The 16,839-nt window shown below is 41.6% G+C and overlaps 1 protein-coding gene across 1 annotated transcript in view; it reads right to left on the minus strand.

The window, feature by feature from the left end:
* Positions 1-16,839, minus strand: part of LOC142741377 (amine oxidase [flavin-containing] B-like) — a 70,230-nt gene that overhangs the window by 13,810 nt on the left and 39,581 nt on the right. The window contains exons 7-11 of the mRNA XM_075850759.1: positions 12,903-13,052; positions 10,637-10,796; positions 7,933-8,029; positions 6,900-6,953; positions 2,852-2,909 (exon numbers count right to left, since the gene is read on the minus strand). Coding sequence (XP_075706874.1) covers positions 2,852-2,909; positions 6,900-6,953; positions 7,933-8,029; positions 10,637-10,796; positions 12,903-13,052 — 519 coding nt within the window. The remainder of the gene's footprint in view (positions 1-2,851; positions 2,910-6,899; positions 6,954-7,932; positions 8,030-10,636; positions 10,797-12,902; positions 13,053-16,839) is intronic.

Here is a 16,839-nt window from a genome sequence, read left to right on the forward strand (position 1 = left end):
CCATTTTGCAACGCCATGCCATACCCTGTGGACAGCGCTTGATTGGAGCCAATTTCATCCTACAACAGGACAATGACCCAAAGCACACCTCCAAATTATTCAAGAACTATTTGGGGAAGAAGCAGGCAGCTGGTATTCTATCTGTAATGGAGTGGCCAGCGCAGTCACCAGATCTCAACCCCATAGAGCTGTTGTGGGAGCAGGTTGACCGTATCGTACGCAAGAAGTGCCCATCAAGCCAATCCAACTTGTGGGAGGGGCTTCTGGAAGCATGGGGTGAAATTTCTCCCGATTACCTCAGCAAATTAACAGCTAGAATGCCAAAGGCCTGCAATTGCTGCAAATGGAGCATTCTTTGACGAAAGCAAAGTTTGAAGGAGAAAATTATTATTTCAAATAAAAATCATTATTTCTAACCTAGTCAATGTCTTGACTAGATTTTCTAGTCATTTTGCAACTCATTTGATAAATATAAGTGTGAGTTTTCATGGAAAACACAAAATGGTCTGGGTGACCCCAAACTTTTGAACGGTAGTGTATGTGTTCATATCAGTGAGCATTTGATGGCAAACCAACTAACCATAAATAATGGTAATTTTCCAGCTGTACATTTTAAATACATAATATTTAAGACTGGTTTCATATTCATTAATCATGATTATACCTAAATATTCCGGGGTTCCACAATCTGGAGTTGTGATCATTTCAGCATCCATTAGTATGGGGCCGCAATTTCACTTAGTACTCTGAGACCAGAAAAAGTGCTGTGCCAAATTGTTCTTTCGGGTGTAGCAAAGAATAGAAATGTTCTAGGTCAGCCAAATATATAAGCACATTTCCCACACAAAAGCATGGTTTCTCTTCTAGCTTTGTTCATTTCCAGTCTACAGTATTTTGGTCTGTATAGAGCAGGAGTCTCAAACTCAGCTGGGTAAGTGGGCCACATATAGAAAAAAAATGTGACGTTGATGGGCCGCATTACTTTCAAATTTGATACAATACAAAATTATTGTTAATCAATTCGTTATTTGAACTACTATAATACTACATTACTATAATAATACCGCTAGGTTTAAACTTAACGGAAATTTGTGAGTTTTCTCCATGAGCTTATTTCAACAATCCAGTTTTCCAGCTTAAGTGTTGCTAAATGCAGTCCGGTGGCTCAGTTGGCAGCATTTGGCAGACACACAAATGTCAAGCTTCGGCAGCCTCTATTTAGATAGTGCCACAGAGCCCTCTATAGATACTGCCACAGTGCCCTCTGTAAAAACTGCCACAGTGCCCTCTGTAGATTCTGCCACCCCCCCTCCATTGGGGCTCCCTCTAGGAGTGGAATCCCCAGCCAGAGCATTGCCGACGCTTTGGCCAGGGATTCCTCTGCTGGAGGAGACCCTGATGTCACTGTCCATACACAGTGACGTCAGGGGATCCTCCTGAACCGGAATGTGATGTCAGGGGCAATCCCAGAGCCGGTGTCCCAGAGCAGAGCACTAGTATAGGCTCTGCTCAGGAAATCTGGGAAGCAACTGACATCAGTGTCCATATATGGAGTCCTGGAGCAGAGCCACTAGTAGCATTCTGCCTAGGATTCCAGCTCTGCTCCTGACATCACTGTTCATTTATGGACAGAGATGTCAGGGGCAACCCCAGAGCTGGAGTCCCGGGCAGATCGCTAGTAGCTCTCCTACTGAGACTCCAGCTGTGCTCCTGACATCACTGTCCAGCTCTGGGGAAGCCCTAGACATCGCTGTCCATATGTGGACAGCGATGTCAGGGGATTCCACAGAGTCCAGGAGCAGAGCCTATACTAGCGCTCTGCCCAGTACTCCGCTCTGGGGAAGACCCTGACAACACTGTCCATATATGGACAGCGATGTCAGGGAATTCCACAGAGTCCCAGAGCAGAGCCGATACTAGTGGCTCTGTGTCCCGCGGGCCACAGATGACAAGCTCAGGGGCCGCATGTGGCCTGCGGGCCACGTGCTTGAGACCCCTGTTATAGAGGTACCAAGACCAACAAAAGGATGGAAATCTCATATTTGTTAACACCACCCAAATGTATCTCTATTCAATGGAATCAAAGGCCTTCTCATTAATAAACTACAAACTTGAACCAGCATCCCCATGAGAAGTCATTACATTTGTAAAATGTCTTCTAAGGTTAAAGTCTACAATCCTATCTGACCTATCATACTTTATGGTTTCCCATATAATAAGTGCTGGATGTTCACATTGGATATTGCTATAGCTGCGGGGTTGGACTTGTCCACCAGAATACTAGAGAATCCTCAAGTGGGCCCAGCCTCTATAGGGCCCATGAACTGCAGCAGTACACAAGCTCATCTGAAGACCACTTGAAATTAAGGTCTATTAGCTTTTTGGGTAATGCCCAATCTATTAGTCCTTATTATATGGCCTTTATGACTTTACAATACCATAAAAAGCAGACATGCACAGTATAACTGTGTGAACAGAAATTGTTTTAACGCGAATAGTAAAAGTATCAAAATTCTGCATTTACTAAAGAGGAGTTACAGATCTGAACCATATTTTATCCTAAATCTATGATGTACAACCTCTGCTAATATTACTGAGAAAACACTAAAACTAATCACTAGTCATTTGACTCATTCAATCTTGTTTACTGATGAGCCGCTTTTCTTTCATCACTTAGCAATACTGGGCTGCAATAATATATGGGATAGTGGACAATCATAAAACACTGCGATTCCATTACTTCAGGGATGATAAGGCAGATGTTTTCTTGCTTTCCCATTTCCCGCTTTCATAACTGAACATTTCATGACATATGAATTTACAGTTATTGGATATTGCAATAATTACTTACATGCAAAGCTTCTTCAGTTCCCATGACTTTCGCATAGTATTCACATATTTTTATTTTCCTATTGAGAAAAGATTTGTTAGATCATAAATTTTAGATACACGTGACTCTCTAAAGACACTGAGGAAGATTTACTAACACGGTCTTAAATTTAGACAGCTTAGAACTAGACTAGAGGTGCTAAACTTATCACAGTGACTCCATTGGATGATAAATTTGGCGCATCTTTAAACACTTTTGTCTAACTTTACTTGACCGCTTAGTGGACTTGCTTTAGTTTTTTCAGATTAAAGTTATGCCCCATTGCCAAGTGATTTGCAAAAAGTGCCTAAAACACTCTTAATTCGAGCCAGAATTCTAGCACATTTTGATTAGTAAATCTGCCCCGCTGTGTTTAGTAATGCTTTTCGTATCAGAATTAAGCCTATAAGAACAAATTGCATCTAGAGGCTACTTCTAATATCATGCTGTAATAGCTCATACTCTAGAGCAGTGCTTTTCAAACTGATGGGGTGCCCACTTGTTTTTGGTGAGGCGCAGATGGGGAGGCAGTTTTCACATTAGTAATCATATGGTGCAAAGGCTTTTCTCTGACTGAAGAAATCTTTGGTTTGGCAATATAATGGACACCTCTTGTGGTTATTTTAATGTATACTGGGTTCACCAGACAAATGAAAGACCAAGTAAGATTATTTTTTTTTACCACTGCTGAGGCCCCAATAGAAAAAGTTTGAGGAGCCCTGCACTAGAAATCACTCTAGAATTGAAATAGAATATTGCTGATAAATTGGAAGCACTTTAGGAAAGAACATACAGCAAATCATATTGCAACTGGTTGATTCATTTGATGACTTTTTCAAAAGTGGCAATCACTAAAGACAAACATTACTGTGCCAATAAGCATAACAGCCAACAGTCCCGATTTTTGACTGGCAGCCTGACGAACTGGACCTCACAAGGATATGGCTTATACAAATTTGCTCAAGTAAAGTGTTTGTGTGTTGAGGGCATTCCAGGGCAGAGCGGGCCGGTCTTAACATTAGGGAATCAATTGTTGGGAGGTATGAATTAGAGTTATCGCCTAACTTGCCACAAACCATAAATGGCATATAAAGAGTCATATTTATGCAGAGTATAATCCCATTGTTCTCTATATCTTTCTGCACTGCATGTACGTCACAAGAGCTCTCACTGATTTTTTATTTTATTTTTTAAAAAGTCAGCCCAGGATGAGCAAAGCTATAGGTCCCTTCCACAAAGGGTAGTTGGGGACTGCTACAGTGTAGTAGGACACACAAGAAAAGAAATGTGAGCAATGGTGGCTCTGTAATGGGGACCTCCTGACACTGCTTATTATTCAGTGTGAAGTAATTTATTAAACATGTACTAAACAACAACTTAGACATATATTTCATTAATATCTGTAAAATAATTAGTCAACTTTTCTTTAAACCAAGGTTGCAAAAATGAGTACACGCTCAATTAAACTGAACAAATCAGTAATAAACTAGTAGTTAGTATGCTTTCTGTTACATTTAAGTACCGCGCTGACCCTTCTTGGCATTAAGTGTACAAGCTCACAACATATTGTCACTATTATCCTGTTCCACTCCTGAAGGATGACCTCCTTGAGTGCCTTGACGCTTGATGGGGAGTGCTGCTGAAATATCCCTTTAAAATTCCCCACAGGTTCTCAATAGGGGTGAGGTCAGATTAGACTTCGTTCACGTCTGTGTCGAGACGCCGTTCCTTTGGTTCTGTCTGAACTTTCCATCTGGGGACCCCGTGAACGGAATCCAAACTGGTGAAACCTATGGTTTCCATTTGTTTAATTGATTTGAACCAATGGTTTCCGTTTGTCACCGTTGTGTAAGGGTTCCATCGTTTTAATGGTATCAATACCAAAGTCGACTGCGCTAAACAACAGAACCCTTACACAACGGGGACAAATGTAAACCATTTGCACCGGATCCGTCACCATTGAAATCAATGGTGATGCAAACGGCAACGGCGTGGTTTCTGTTTATTTCAGTTTGGATTCCGTTCATGGGTTCCCCTGACGGAAAGCTCAGATGGAACCAATGAACGGAATCCCGGCGCAGATGTGAACGAAGCATTACATACTCGGCCACTATAGCCCTTTCACCTTGTTTTTTGCTTAAGAATGCAGCAGTGGGGTCATTGTCAAGTTTAAAAAACAACCCAGGGTGTGTAAAAAACATAGCATCTTCTCTTTTTAGATTTTGCTGTACATCTGGTGCTCATTCATTTCCGTATAAGTACTTTACCCCCACCAACTTACTTCATTGTGGGAACCATGCACTTCTCACCATACTGCTACTCATTGCAATGCCATACATTTAGAATGCCATCAAATCCAAAAAGATTGACTTTGGTCCAATCAGACCAGAGTATGGATTCCCAAAGGTTCTTTGACCTTTAACAATATGAGCTTTGGCAAAAGATAAACAGGATTTATTGTGCTTTGTGCAGCGACTTCCTGCGTGGACAATAACCATACATTTCACATCCGTTATCATGTGGCTATGTTGACGGAAAAGTAAAAACGACATGGCACTCATAAGGTCACTGTATTGCAAGAGCCATAAGATTTTTATTTTCCCATCTACGTCGCCGTTTGATAGCTTGTATTATGTGGGACAACTTTTTATTTTGTATTGGCACTATATTGGGGAGCATATTATTTATTCATTCACTTTTATTCATTTTTTTGAGGGGGGAATGGAAAAAAAACATAATTCCATAATTGCAAATTCCATCAAAAAAAACGTACACGGTTTACCGTATGGCATAAATAAAATCCTAATTTGGTACAAATATGATCTTACCAGGGTTAAGGCCCTATTACACCGGGCCAATTCTGGCCGGTGCAGCTAGCGCCGATCAACAAGACTGCTCGTTGATTGTTGCTTGTTTGCTCCTGTCACAAGGAGCTAGTATGGGGACGACCGGTCGTTACTCCGATCAGTCTGTGTGATCTGTGGTATTACATAGGACTGCAGGGAACACTACATTATCAGTACTCAGAAAATTATCAGTGTGTGTAGGGCTGGGCGATTTTGCAAAAAAACTAAAATCTAGATTTTTGTCAGCCCTATGGACGATTTTGGATTTGATTCACGATTTTCTTATTTTTAGGATTAATTAAGGAGATACTGTGCATACAATTCCCATATGTAAAAAAATACAAAGACACAATTCTTTTACATTAGAGAATTGCAGGCATAGTTATCCAATAACATATATTGATTATCAGGATTGTCGCTTAGCTGCTACGTCTGATCACGCTCACTTATAAGGGTATGTTCACACAGCGGGGGTCCGTAACGGCTGAAATTACGGGGATGTTTCAGCCTGAAAACATCCCCGTAATTTCAGCCGTAGCGGCATGTGCAGGCGCTTGAACGCCGCGTCAATTACGGCCGTAATTAGCGCTGCTATTCATTGGAGTCAATGAATAGCGGCTCCAATTACGGCCAAAGAAGTGACAGGTCACTTCTTCTACGCGGGCGTCAATTTACGCGCCGTCATTTGACAGCGGCGAGTAAATATACGCCTCGTGTGAACAGACAAACGTCTGCCCATTGCTTTCAATGGGCAGATGTTTGTCAGCGCTATTGAGGCGCTATTTTCGGGCGTAATTCGGGGCAAAAACGCCCGATTTACGTCCGTAAATAGGCCGTGTGAACATACCCTAATAGGGACAATGCTGATAATCATCATATATATATTTGGCTCAAAGAATAAAAAGAGCAACTATGAGTGCAGAGGAACGTCAGGAACAATGAGAAAACAATTCCCAAAACAAGGTGTTAAGAAGGCAAAACCCTGAAGTAAGACAAGCCTGTAATGATAAACGTAGTTCTCAAAGAGCACAATTATAAATACTTATCATTCCTTTTGCTAGCAGACCCATGTAACGGGTTTTCTATTCTAGTTAGAATATAGGAATGTTAAGACAAAGTAAAAAAAAAAAAAAAAAACTAATAATATTAACTACGTACATTAGAATACAGCCAAATTAAAATACCTTTCATCCTTGCTCAGATTTGCAAATAAGGATGCTTTTCTTGATAAAATGAATCTATAAGAGAAAAGACAATGGACAAAAATATATATAATAATAATATAGATTTATTTTATTTTTATTTTTTTTCCAAGAATTTTGTTGCATCCTATGCAGTGGGACAGTTGTTTTTCCTAACACCAGGTTACTGGTCTGAAGCCTGCAGATGTAATGGTGGGAGTAGGGAAACAGACAAGTGAGCCCTAATCTACCTGCCACTCAGTCCCTGCCTACTTGCAACGACCCGCCCTAGGCGACGGGGTACAACTGGGCGACGGTCCCTACGCTCAATAAGTGCATGACAGACAAACAGACAAGGGTACACAGAAGCTAAGGGAAATGGGGCAGTTGCCCACGGCAACATCGTGAGAAACAAGAGTGGTGAACGAGAAGAGTCAAAAAAGGAGTGTACGAGGTACCAAACGCAGAGCAGGAGAGTAGTGAACAAGCCGAGTCAAACCAGGAGTGTACGAAGTACCAAACGCAGAGCAGGAGAGTAGTCAGTAAGCCAGGGTCAATATGAAGCAGGGTCAAATAGTTCAAGAAGCTGCAGCAGGGCCAGGAAACCAAACGAGAAGAATCACAAGCAAGGAGGAACAGGAAAGGCAGGTATAAATAGACAGAGGGCGGGAGCTAGCTCCGCCTGGCCAGGCTGTGATAGGCTCTCCCACTCCTAAGCCTGCCATCCTGAGTGGTGGAAGATGGAGTCAGTCTCACAGACATAGAAGCAGGTGCAGAGTGATTACCTATGGGCGTTGACACAGAAGCTGTGCCTGGCAGATCCTTTACAGCAGAATTGTGAAGGCAGACCTAGGCTGTAATTCAGCATCGGTACAAAATAGGAAAATGTATCTACAAGTCACCCAATCTTTATATAGATATAATACATGTAAACTGGTATATGTAATTAGGAAATGCTAGTTTTTTTTTGTGTATTCTGTTACTTTAACTCATACTTCAATAAGATATCAAAATAAATCCTCTACTCAATCTTTACCCTATTATAGCAGGTGCAGAACCATCAGGTTTAGTGTCATCCAGTGTGAATCCTATTGGGGTATCTTCATCTTCAATCATCATACATCCACAGCATCCTAAGAAAATGTAGAAATATTGTAGGGTTTTTTGTATTAATAATATTTGGATTACAGAGATGTGTATGCCATCTGCTTATAATGTCTCATTTACATACAATATACCTCTAGTTTTAATAAACTAAGTTCTAACAAAGATCTCCAAGCTAAAAGGATCGTGGCACCTCATCGATACACCACCATGACATGTCACTAATTTATTTTAAGGTGAACATTTAGTAAAATTTTAGCTGAACTATTTGAGCAAGGCCATATAGAAAGTAAAGGCCCTTCTACATTGGGCAATTATCGGGCAGACAAGCGTTCATATAACGCTTGTTCCCGATCATTGCCCTGTGTAAACAGGGCAGCGATCAGCAGATGAGCGAGGGTTTGCTCGTTCATCTGCTGATCATATAGTTTTAAAAAACTTAAATATTTTCGTTCTTGGTAGCACATCTCCCTGTGTAAACAGGAAGACGCCCTGCAGACATAACGTATGAGGACGAGTGATCAGAGTAACGACCGCTCATCCCCATACATAGCTCCTTGTGACAGGAGCAAATGAGCGCTGATCAACGAGATGTCTCGTTGATCGGCACTCGTTGCACCAGCCTAATTGGTCAGTGTAATAGGGCCTTAAGTCACATTGAATTTTTTACTCAACTGATAAACACATATCTAGTCTATTTTCAACATAAGCACCGTTTCTGATCAGGCAGTCGACTAATCGGTAAACCAAGGAATCACATTCCTGCTTGTGAAAAAAAGATTACGTAGCAATTTTTTAAGTTTATTTTAATGTAGTCTCCAGACTGATGATGTAAGTCTCAAATATGTTTACTTTTAAATAAGATGAAAAGAAGTCACTGCTTGTAGGAAGGATGCGTCAAAATTCACCAGTTTCAACTTTCCAAGAGAATCACATGCAAAAGCAGCATACCCTTGGACAACAATTCCTGCCTCTTGAAATTAAATACTTCTTTGGGCTATTACTAATATCATTGATTCAATAGCTAAAGCTACAGATCAGACCCCAGTCACTAATGCTGAATTGGCTGTATCAACAACATATGACTGAGCGCTAACATGTTTCTGCCATCTAGTGACAAAATATCAAATTACATCACATCATATTATATCCAGCTACAAATAGCACAAAGGAATAAATGAGAGAATATTCTTAAAAAATTCCCCTTATAGGAAAAAATATATTTTTTAAAGTTGGAATAGAAAGGTAAGAATTAATTTATGGGACATTTTCATTTTAAAGTGCTATGAAATTACTAACATGCACCCCTGAAATTAATTGATTATTGGATCACCAGTACCTCATCTCAGTAGAGTTTGTTGCCCAGACATCTTTGGCTGCTCGCCCTTCAAGCTCCCTTCCGACCCGCTACAGTGTCACCAATACTGTACTTCAGAAATAACGGTCATAATTAAATTTACCCAAAAATAATAGTGCCAAGCAGATTGTGCCCAAGATGGTAATCGTGCCCCACACAGAAACATTTGCCCCCCCCCCCTTTGTGCCCTACACAATATTGCTCCATTTATGCCCCACACAGTAATAGTACCCTTCTTTGTACCCCACACCGTAATAGTACCCCTCTTTTTGCCGCACACAGTAAGAGTTCCCCCTTAGTTGCTTAAACACAGCAATAGTGCCCCTACACAGTAATAGTTTCCCAATAAAGTAATAATGTCCCAACACAGTAATAGCGCCCTATACAGTAATAATGTCCCTTCAGTGCCCCTACAAAATAATAGTGCCCCTACACAGTAGTAGTGTCCCCTTAGTGCCTCTCTACAGTAATAGCGTGCACTCATTAATCCCCAACACAGTAAAAAAAAGCTCTTCACACAGTAATTGTGACCCTCTTATTAACTCCTATCACAGTAAAAATGCCCCCAAACACAGCAATAGTGCCCGCTTACTGCCCTAACACAGTAATAGTACCCGTTTAGTAAAAATAAATAAAATTAATGCTCACCTAACCCTGTTACTACGATGAATGGCGCAGCTCAGGCTACAGGCCTTTCCCAGCCTGCGACCTGAGCTGTCGGCAGCACTGTGCAGATCGGCGTGATTATGTCACTGCATCATGCTGGTCTGCGCCGTAGTCCTGATGCCTTGTAGGCCGTAGGCCTGAAGTGGCCTGCGGCTTCCGAGAGTGAGGGGTGGAGTTAGGAACACAGCATTCAAGGGGAGCAATACATTTTCATCAGCACTTACGATTGCCCCCCTGGTTATATGCATGTAATGAGGGAAATCTGCAATAGCCCAGATTGTCCTTATTATAATCTGCCAATGATTACAAGTATGGGTTTATTTCAGCATTTAAATTGTTTATTATAACTAGGAAAATAATAAATCATAGCAATTTGTTTTTATATAGAATGAGTTCCATTCATTTCAGTTAACTGACTATGATTATATGGCGTTGCTCAATAATGATGCATGGTTTTAATAGATTTGTTGTCTTTTTACTTATAGGTTAATTGAATTCTTATGAAACTGGCTTTATTAGATTGTGAACCCCTCTGGGGACAGGGACTGATGAGAGTGAATACAACCTGTGTACAGCGCTGATGAATAGGTTAGATCTACACAAGCAGGCTCACCCATTTTCCTCCAGAAAGCTTCCTTATAATACACCATGCACTTGATCACGGATCCCATTGGGAGACGTTGTATTAGCTGGTTTCTAACTGGAGGCAGTTCTGGATTAAAGTGAATCTTTGTAGTCAGTACTGGTGGTATGGCACTGATGACAAATTTGCTCTGGAAAAACAGAGATAGCAATTATTAGGCAGCAATAACTGATACTGAAACATTGTGTAAGATATGGCTCTCTGTAAATTATAGGCTTATTTGGTGTTCCGATAATATACATGGCTGCAGGAAATTCACATTTTTGGTGCTTGCCCGGTGAAAGTATCTGAAGAATACAGGTGAATCTTTTAATATTTGTCTAAACTTTTATGCCTTGATATGACATTGTAGTCACACAGAGGTACAGTATAGGCCCATAGCTTATTAGTGGTGTTATATTATCGATATGTACTATGGCTATATGCATGGGCCTTTAAGGGTATGTTCACACGATGAGAGGCATTTACGTGTGAAAAGACAGACTGTTAACAGCTGCCTCGTTTTACACGTAAATGCTCCTCCTCGCATTTTGCGAGCCGTCTGAGACGCTCGTAAATCTTGAGCTGTGTTTCATTGAGTTCAATGAAGAACAGCTCAAATTACGTGGCAAAGAAGTGCCCTGCACTTCTTTGCCGAGGCAGTCCATTTACGCGTCGTCGTTTGACAGCTGTCAAACGATGACGCGTAAATTACAGGTCGTCTGCACAATACGTCGGCAAACCCATTCAAATGAATGGGCAGATGTTTGCCGACGTATTGTAGCCCTATTTTCAGGCGTAAAATGAGGCATAATACGCCTCGTTTACGCCTGAAAATAGGTCGTGTGAAGCCAGCCTAAAGGGGTTTTGCGAGAGTGATGAATGTTAATGCATTTAACTTGGGAATGTGAATACGTTTGTAATGTAATTACAGTTTCCAAATTGGCCCAGGTTCCCGATGCCGCTGTGGGGCACAGGACTGGTGACCTCACTCTCTGCCAGCTGTGTTTATCATCCGTATACCTGTTACGTGGTCTAATTGTTCAAATTGTCTACGGGGTATATGACACATCAATAGTGACGTGCTGTGTATTGGCTGTTCTGTTATACAGCCAGTAACGTGCATGCGCGGTCCCGGCTGTATAACAGAACAGCCGATACACAGCACATCATGTGACGTGTCGTATACCCGGAAGACAATTTGAATAATTAGACCACGTAACAGGTATACGGACGATAAAACACAGCGGGCAGAGAGTGACGTCACCAGTCATATGCCTCACGGCAGCATCGGGAAACTGGGCCAATTTGGAAACTAAGTACATTACAAATGTATTCACATTCCCAAAGTTTTAACTTAGAAAACGCCTTTAATAACTATACAAAAATTTTACGCACATTCTACTGTAGCTTAAGGTCTATAACTTTTTTCATTTTGAGGATAGTAAAATGTTTTTGTGCAATTTCTTTCATGACAAACAGAGCTTTATTAAGGGGTTTTCCCATGAGAGACATTTACACGTATGATATATCCACAGGATAGGTAATAAATGTGAGATCTGTGCGGGTCCCACTACTGGGACCCGCACCCATCACCAGAATGGGGCCCCCTAAACTCTGTTAAGCCGCTCTGTGTTGCGGCTGAATGAGGTGAATTCCGACCATGAAAAAGGTTACATGGGTCGTGAGTTAAGCAAACAGCATAACTCTGAGCTACACTGTTTCCGTAAATCCCATAGTAGTGGCTGGCAGGTACAGAAGCAGCGTAGCATGCGAGCTACACTGTTTCCGTAACTACCAGTCAGTTTTATGGGACTTACGGAAACAGCGTAGCTCAGAGAGTTACGCTGTTTACGTAACTCACGACTATAGAACCTTTTTCATGGTCGGAATTCAGCTCATTCAGCCGCAACACAGGAGCGGCTGAATGGCATTTAGGCGGCCCCGTTCTAGAGATATCCAGATGTGGGACCCGCATATATCTGACATTTATGACATATCCTGTGGATATATCATACGTGTAAATGTCTCTCATGGGAAAACCCCTTTAATATACAATTCTTATAACGTCTTTGTTTTTCTTTAATTATGCTTCCAAAGTTTCCATCTTTTAAAAATCATGTTGCGCAACCTTATAATAGACTTTAAAATATGTGTTTACCATTATACGACATTTATTATAATGCTTATATAAAGATTTTAACTAAATCGTGTCCAAAAGTGAAGCTAAGCTTTTATCTACTTTTACTGGATTCACCTGATAGACTTCACGATTTAATGTCTCCACAATGACAACGTCACCGGACTGATCAAGTCTGATCACTGGTCTCTCCAACTTCACTCGATCTTGGAGACGTGCCATTATCTTTTCGCTTATTTGCCCAGAGCCACCAACAAACTTTCTCTCCTAAAAGCATACACATATTACAAATGGAAAAGAAAGGAATAAAGTTATATTGATTTTAAAGGCAAAAGGACATGTTCATACAGTTAAAAACATCGGCACTTTGGTATTAGGTTTGTCAAAACTAACTGCGGATTTAGTGCAGAAATCCAAGCCCCGAATAAAATAAATTAAGTGAATAGTGTTTTTCTAAATTCTATTTACATACCGTAGATTTAAAAAAAAATCAAAAAATACTAGAGTGAAGTTAACTTTTTTTTATATTTCTTAGTTCTTTTTATGAAACTGGAAATCCTCTATAAGGCCTCATTCACACCTGGTTCAGTATTTACGGTAGGTCTGTATTTTGACAAAACCAGGAGTAAGACATAATTAGAAAAAAAGTATAATGTAGACTTTGGCGTCTTTTGGGCTCACTTCTAGTTTTGTATTACAAATATTGATGCAAAATACTGACCTTAATACGTGTGAATGTGGCCTAAGGCCACTTTCACATGGCAGTGTTTTAGTCAGTATTTTGCATCAGTATTTGTAATCCATAACTAGGAGTGTGTCTAAAACACACACAAGACGCAAATATTTCCATTAGGCCACATTCACATGGCAGTATTTTGGACAGTAACTGGATACCAAAACCAGGAAAATGTACAATGGAAAGATTTGTACCTGTTCCATGTTTTGTAACCATTCCTGGTTTTGGCTCACAAATGCTGCCGTATAAAAGAGGCCCAAGGGTCAGTTCACACAACCGCGTCAGAATCGGCGCCAAAAACCGTCCGAAATTGCCCCCCATTGATTTTAATGGAAGGCAGGGACTTTTTCACCAGGGTGGCTTTTGGCTGCTCACGTAATCAAAAAGCGGCATATCCTTTCTTGCCACAGTTTCCACCTCTGACCTCCCATTGAAATCAATGGGAGGCACATAAAAATCTGCGCCGTTTGAGGGTTTTTTTGTGGTGTTTGTTTCCCACGGTCTTTGCATTAGCTTCAGTGGCTGCGGGCAAAAACGCAGTGAAAAAAAAATGCGGAAAAATACATGGTCAGTTCAAAATCTGCCTTAAAATTCCTGAAGGAACAATTTTGTTAAATCTTTGACAAAATAGCTATGAAATGCAGGTTTGATATGAAACATTAGAAGAGGAAAATTTATTATCAGGTTTTATAAGAGAATAAAAAAAAAATAGATTTCAGTACAAAGGTTAGTAATAAAAAACAGCTCTTTGATGTAAGATACAGCGACATTTGCACATTAAACTTTATTGCAATATTGCTTCATAGAGTTGCAGAAAATCAATGCGAACCCGATTACAAATGATCTTGTAAGACATGTTCTGATGAGCACCTGTTAGTTTATGGGCACACAGTTGATTGTCGACGTTATTGACAGAACCCCCCCATTAGCACCTGATGACAACATCTTGAGCGCAATTACGGTCTGATAAAAAAAAAAACATAAAAAGTCTTTCTCCTTAAATGATCATTAGTTGGAGATGTATTACGATTTTTATTATTATTGTTCAAATACTATATTGTTCCTCTTTTCAGACTTTTCTTTGTGTTACCTGGTTGCAATCATTTTTAGATGGGCATCATCCATGTTCATGTTATTGTTATTTTTTTACCATACATATATTGCCGGTCTTACATAGTATTGTACTTTTTGTTGTCTAGATCGTCGTTGGGTGATAATCTCTGTATAGCGTCGCCTTTCATACCGCCGATATTGGTATTCAACTTTTTACTTTTAGGGATTTTTCTTTTACGGTATTTAAGGATGCATTCTATTTTTGCATTTTCAAAATATATTTGTAACATCAGTTTCTCTTTGCCTATTGTTCTCCAGCTCTGTATTTGGCAAAACACCTCCAGTTAACACGTATATTGTGTCGAAATAATTAATATTTATCTCAATTCTCCTATGTGCGAACGCATGCGCTCTATTCAAGACCATTAGGCCTGATTTACACGAGCGTGTGCGTTTTGCGCGCGCAAAAGGCATTTGACAGCTCCGTGTGTCATCCGTGTATGATGCGCGGCTGCGTGATTTTCGCGCAGCCGCCATCATAGAGATGAGGCTAGTCGACGCCCGTCACTGTCCAAAGTGCTGAAAGAGCTAACTGATCGGCAGTAACTCTTTCAGCACCCTCGACAGTGAGTTCCGATCACAATATACACGAACCTGTGAATCAAAAAAAGACGTTCATACTTATCATGAACTTCCTGCTTCCTCCAGTCCGGTCTCCCGGCCGTTGCCTTGGTGACGCGTCCCTCTCTTGTCATCCGGCCCCACCTCCCAGGATGACGCGGCAGTCCATGAGACCGCTGCAGCCTGTGATTGGCTGCAGGCTGTGCTTGGCCTGTGATTGGCTGCAGCTGTCACTTGGACAGAATTGTCATCCCGGGAGGTCGGACTGGAGGAAGAAGCCGGGAGTTCTCGGTAAGTCAGAACCTCTTGTTTTTTTTACACGTATATGTATATTGTGATCGGAAGTCACTGTCCATGGTGCTAAACCAGTTTAACTCTTTAAGCACCGTGGACAGTGACTGTCTCCTGCCGTCGCGTACCCGAACATTTTTTGCCGGGTTAGGTCAAAACGAGTTCGCCTGAACCCGGTGAAATTCGGTGCGCTCATCTCTAATTTAAAAAAACACATTTTGACCCTGGGTAGTCAGCAGGTACATTACATAAAGTCAATAGAAGGAATGCCTGCATGCAGACAGAACCCTTTTTCCTGACCACCCAAAAGTTGATAGAGAGTAAATTTTTATTTTCAAATTTTATTAAGCTACGTATAGCAAGGAACAGACCACATATAACAGTTTAAAATTATCACTGCCAAAGACCGAAGTTACAAATGAAGGCAACCAGCTGGAAGAGCCAGCAGGGTATTAGACAGCCAAGAGTAAATGCCGGCTGACAGTCAGTCAGGAGGCAGCAAGCCACACTTGAAGTAGGGCAATAGATTCGGTTAGGCAGGAATTAAAAACACTTAGAGCCCCCCCCGACATGTTTCGCTAACTTGTAGCGTCCTCAGGGGTACACGGGGCTAATGGCGGCGCGGCGAGAAACTACTCCTCTTAAGGGAGTGTGAAGTGACGTGGATGGGAGGTGGGTGTGAGAGCAGACAACCAATGGGGCGAAGCAGGACATAACAGGCGCTGGAGAAGAGCACACAGCCAATGATCGGCCATGTATCACAGAGTCAATGGTAGATGTCAAAGCGGCGCAGGCGCACATCCGAAACTGCAAAGACTGTCAGAACGTGGGCGCCTGCGCAGTAGCGCAAGGAAAGAACTCAGAGCAGTGCCGAGTAGGGAGAGAAAGCGACAGATCGGCGCAGGCGCAGTAGAAGTCCCTCTGGACTTAGTGTAGAAAGTGATGTCAAGTTTGACATCAAGATCGACAAAAGGCAAAGTGCCTGCATCTGCGCAGTAGGGTAAAATTAGAACTTAGAGAGTATATCGAGTACAGGGAGGACACGGAAAATCGGCGCAAGCGCCGTAGGTGTCCCCCTGGACTGTCAGTGTGTGACAGCGGATGCACAGCCAATTCCTCAGTAGCTATTGAAAGCAAAGCGCCTGAGCCATGAGAACAGGAACGAACCCAGACCAAAGGGACAAAACCAAATATGCACAAACTGCAGAGACTGTCAGAATGTAGGCGCCTGCGCAGTAGCGCAGGGGAAGAACTCAGAGCAGTGTCGAGTAGGGAGAGAAAGTGACAGATCGACACTGCTCTGAGTTCTTCCCCTGCGCTACCGCGCAGGCGCCTACATTCTGACAGTCTCTG

This window comes from Rhinoderma darwinii, chromosome 2 (assembly GCF_050947455.1).
Source record: "Rhinoderma darwinii isolate aRhiDar2 chromosome 2, aRhiDar2.hap1, whole genome shotgun sequence".
In the NCBI taxonomy this organism is placed as follows: Eukaryota; Metazoa; Chordata; class Amphibia; order Anura; family Rhinodermatidae; genus Rhinoderma; species Rhinoderma darwinii.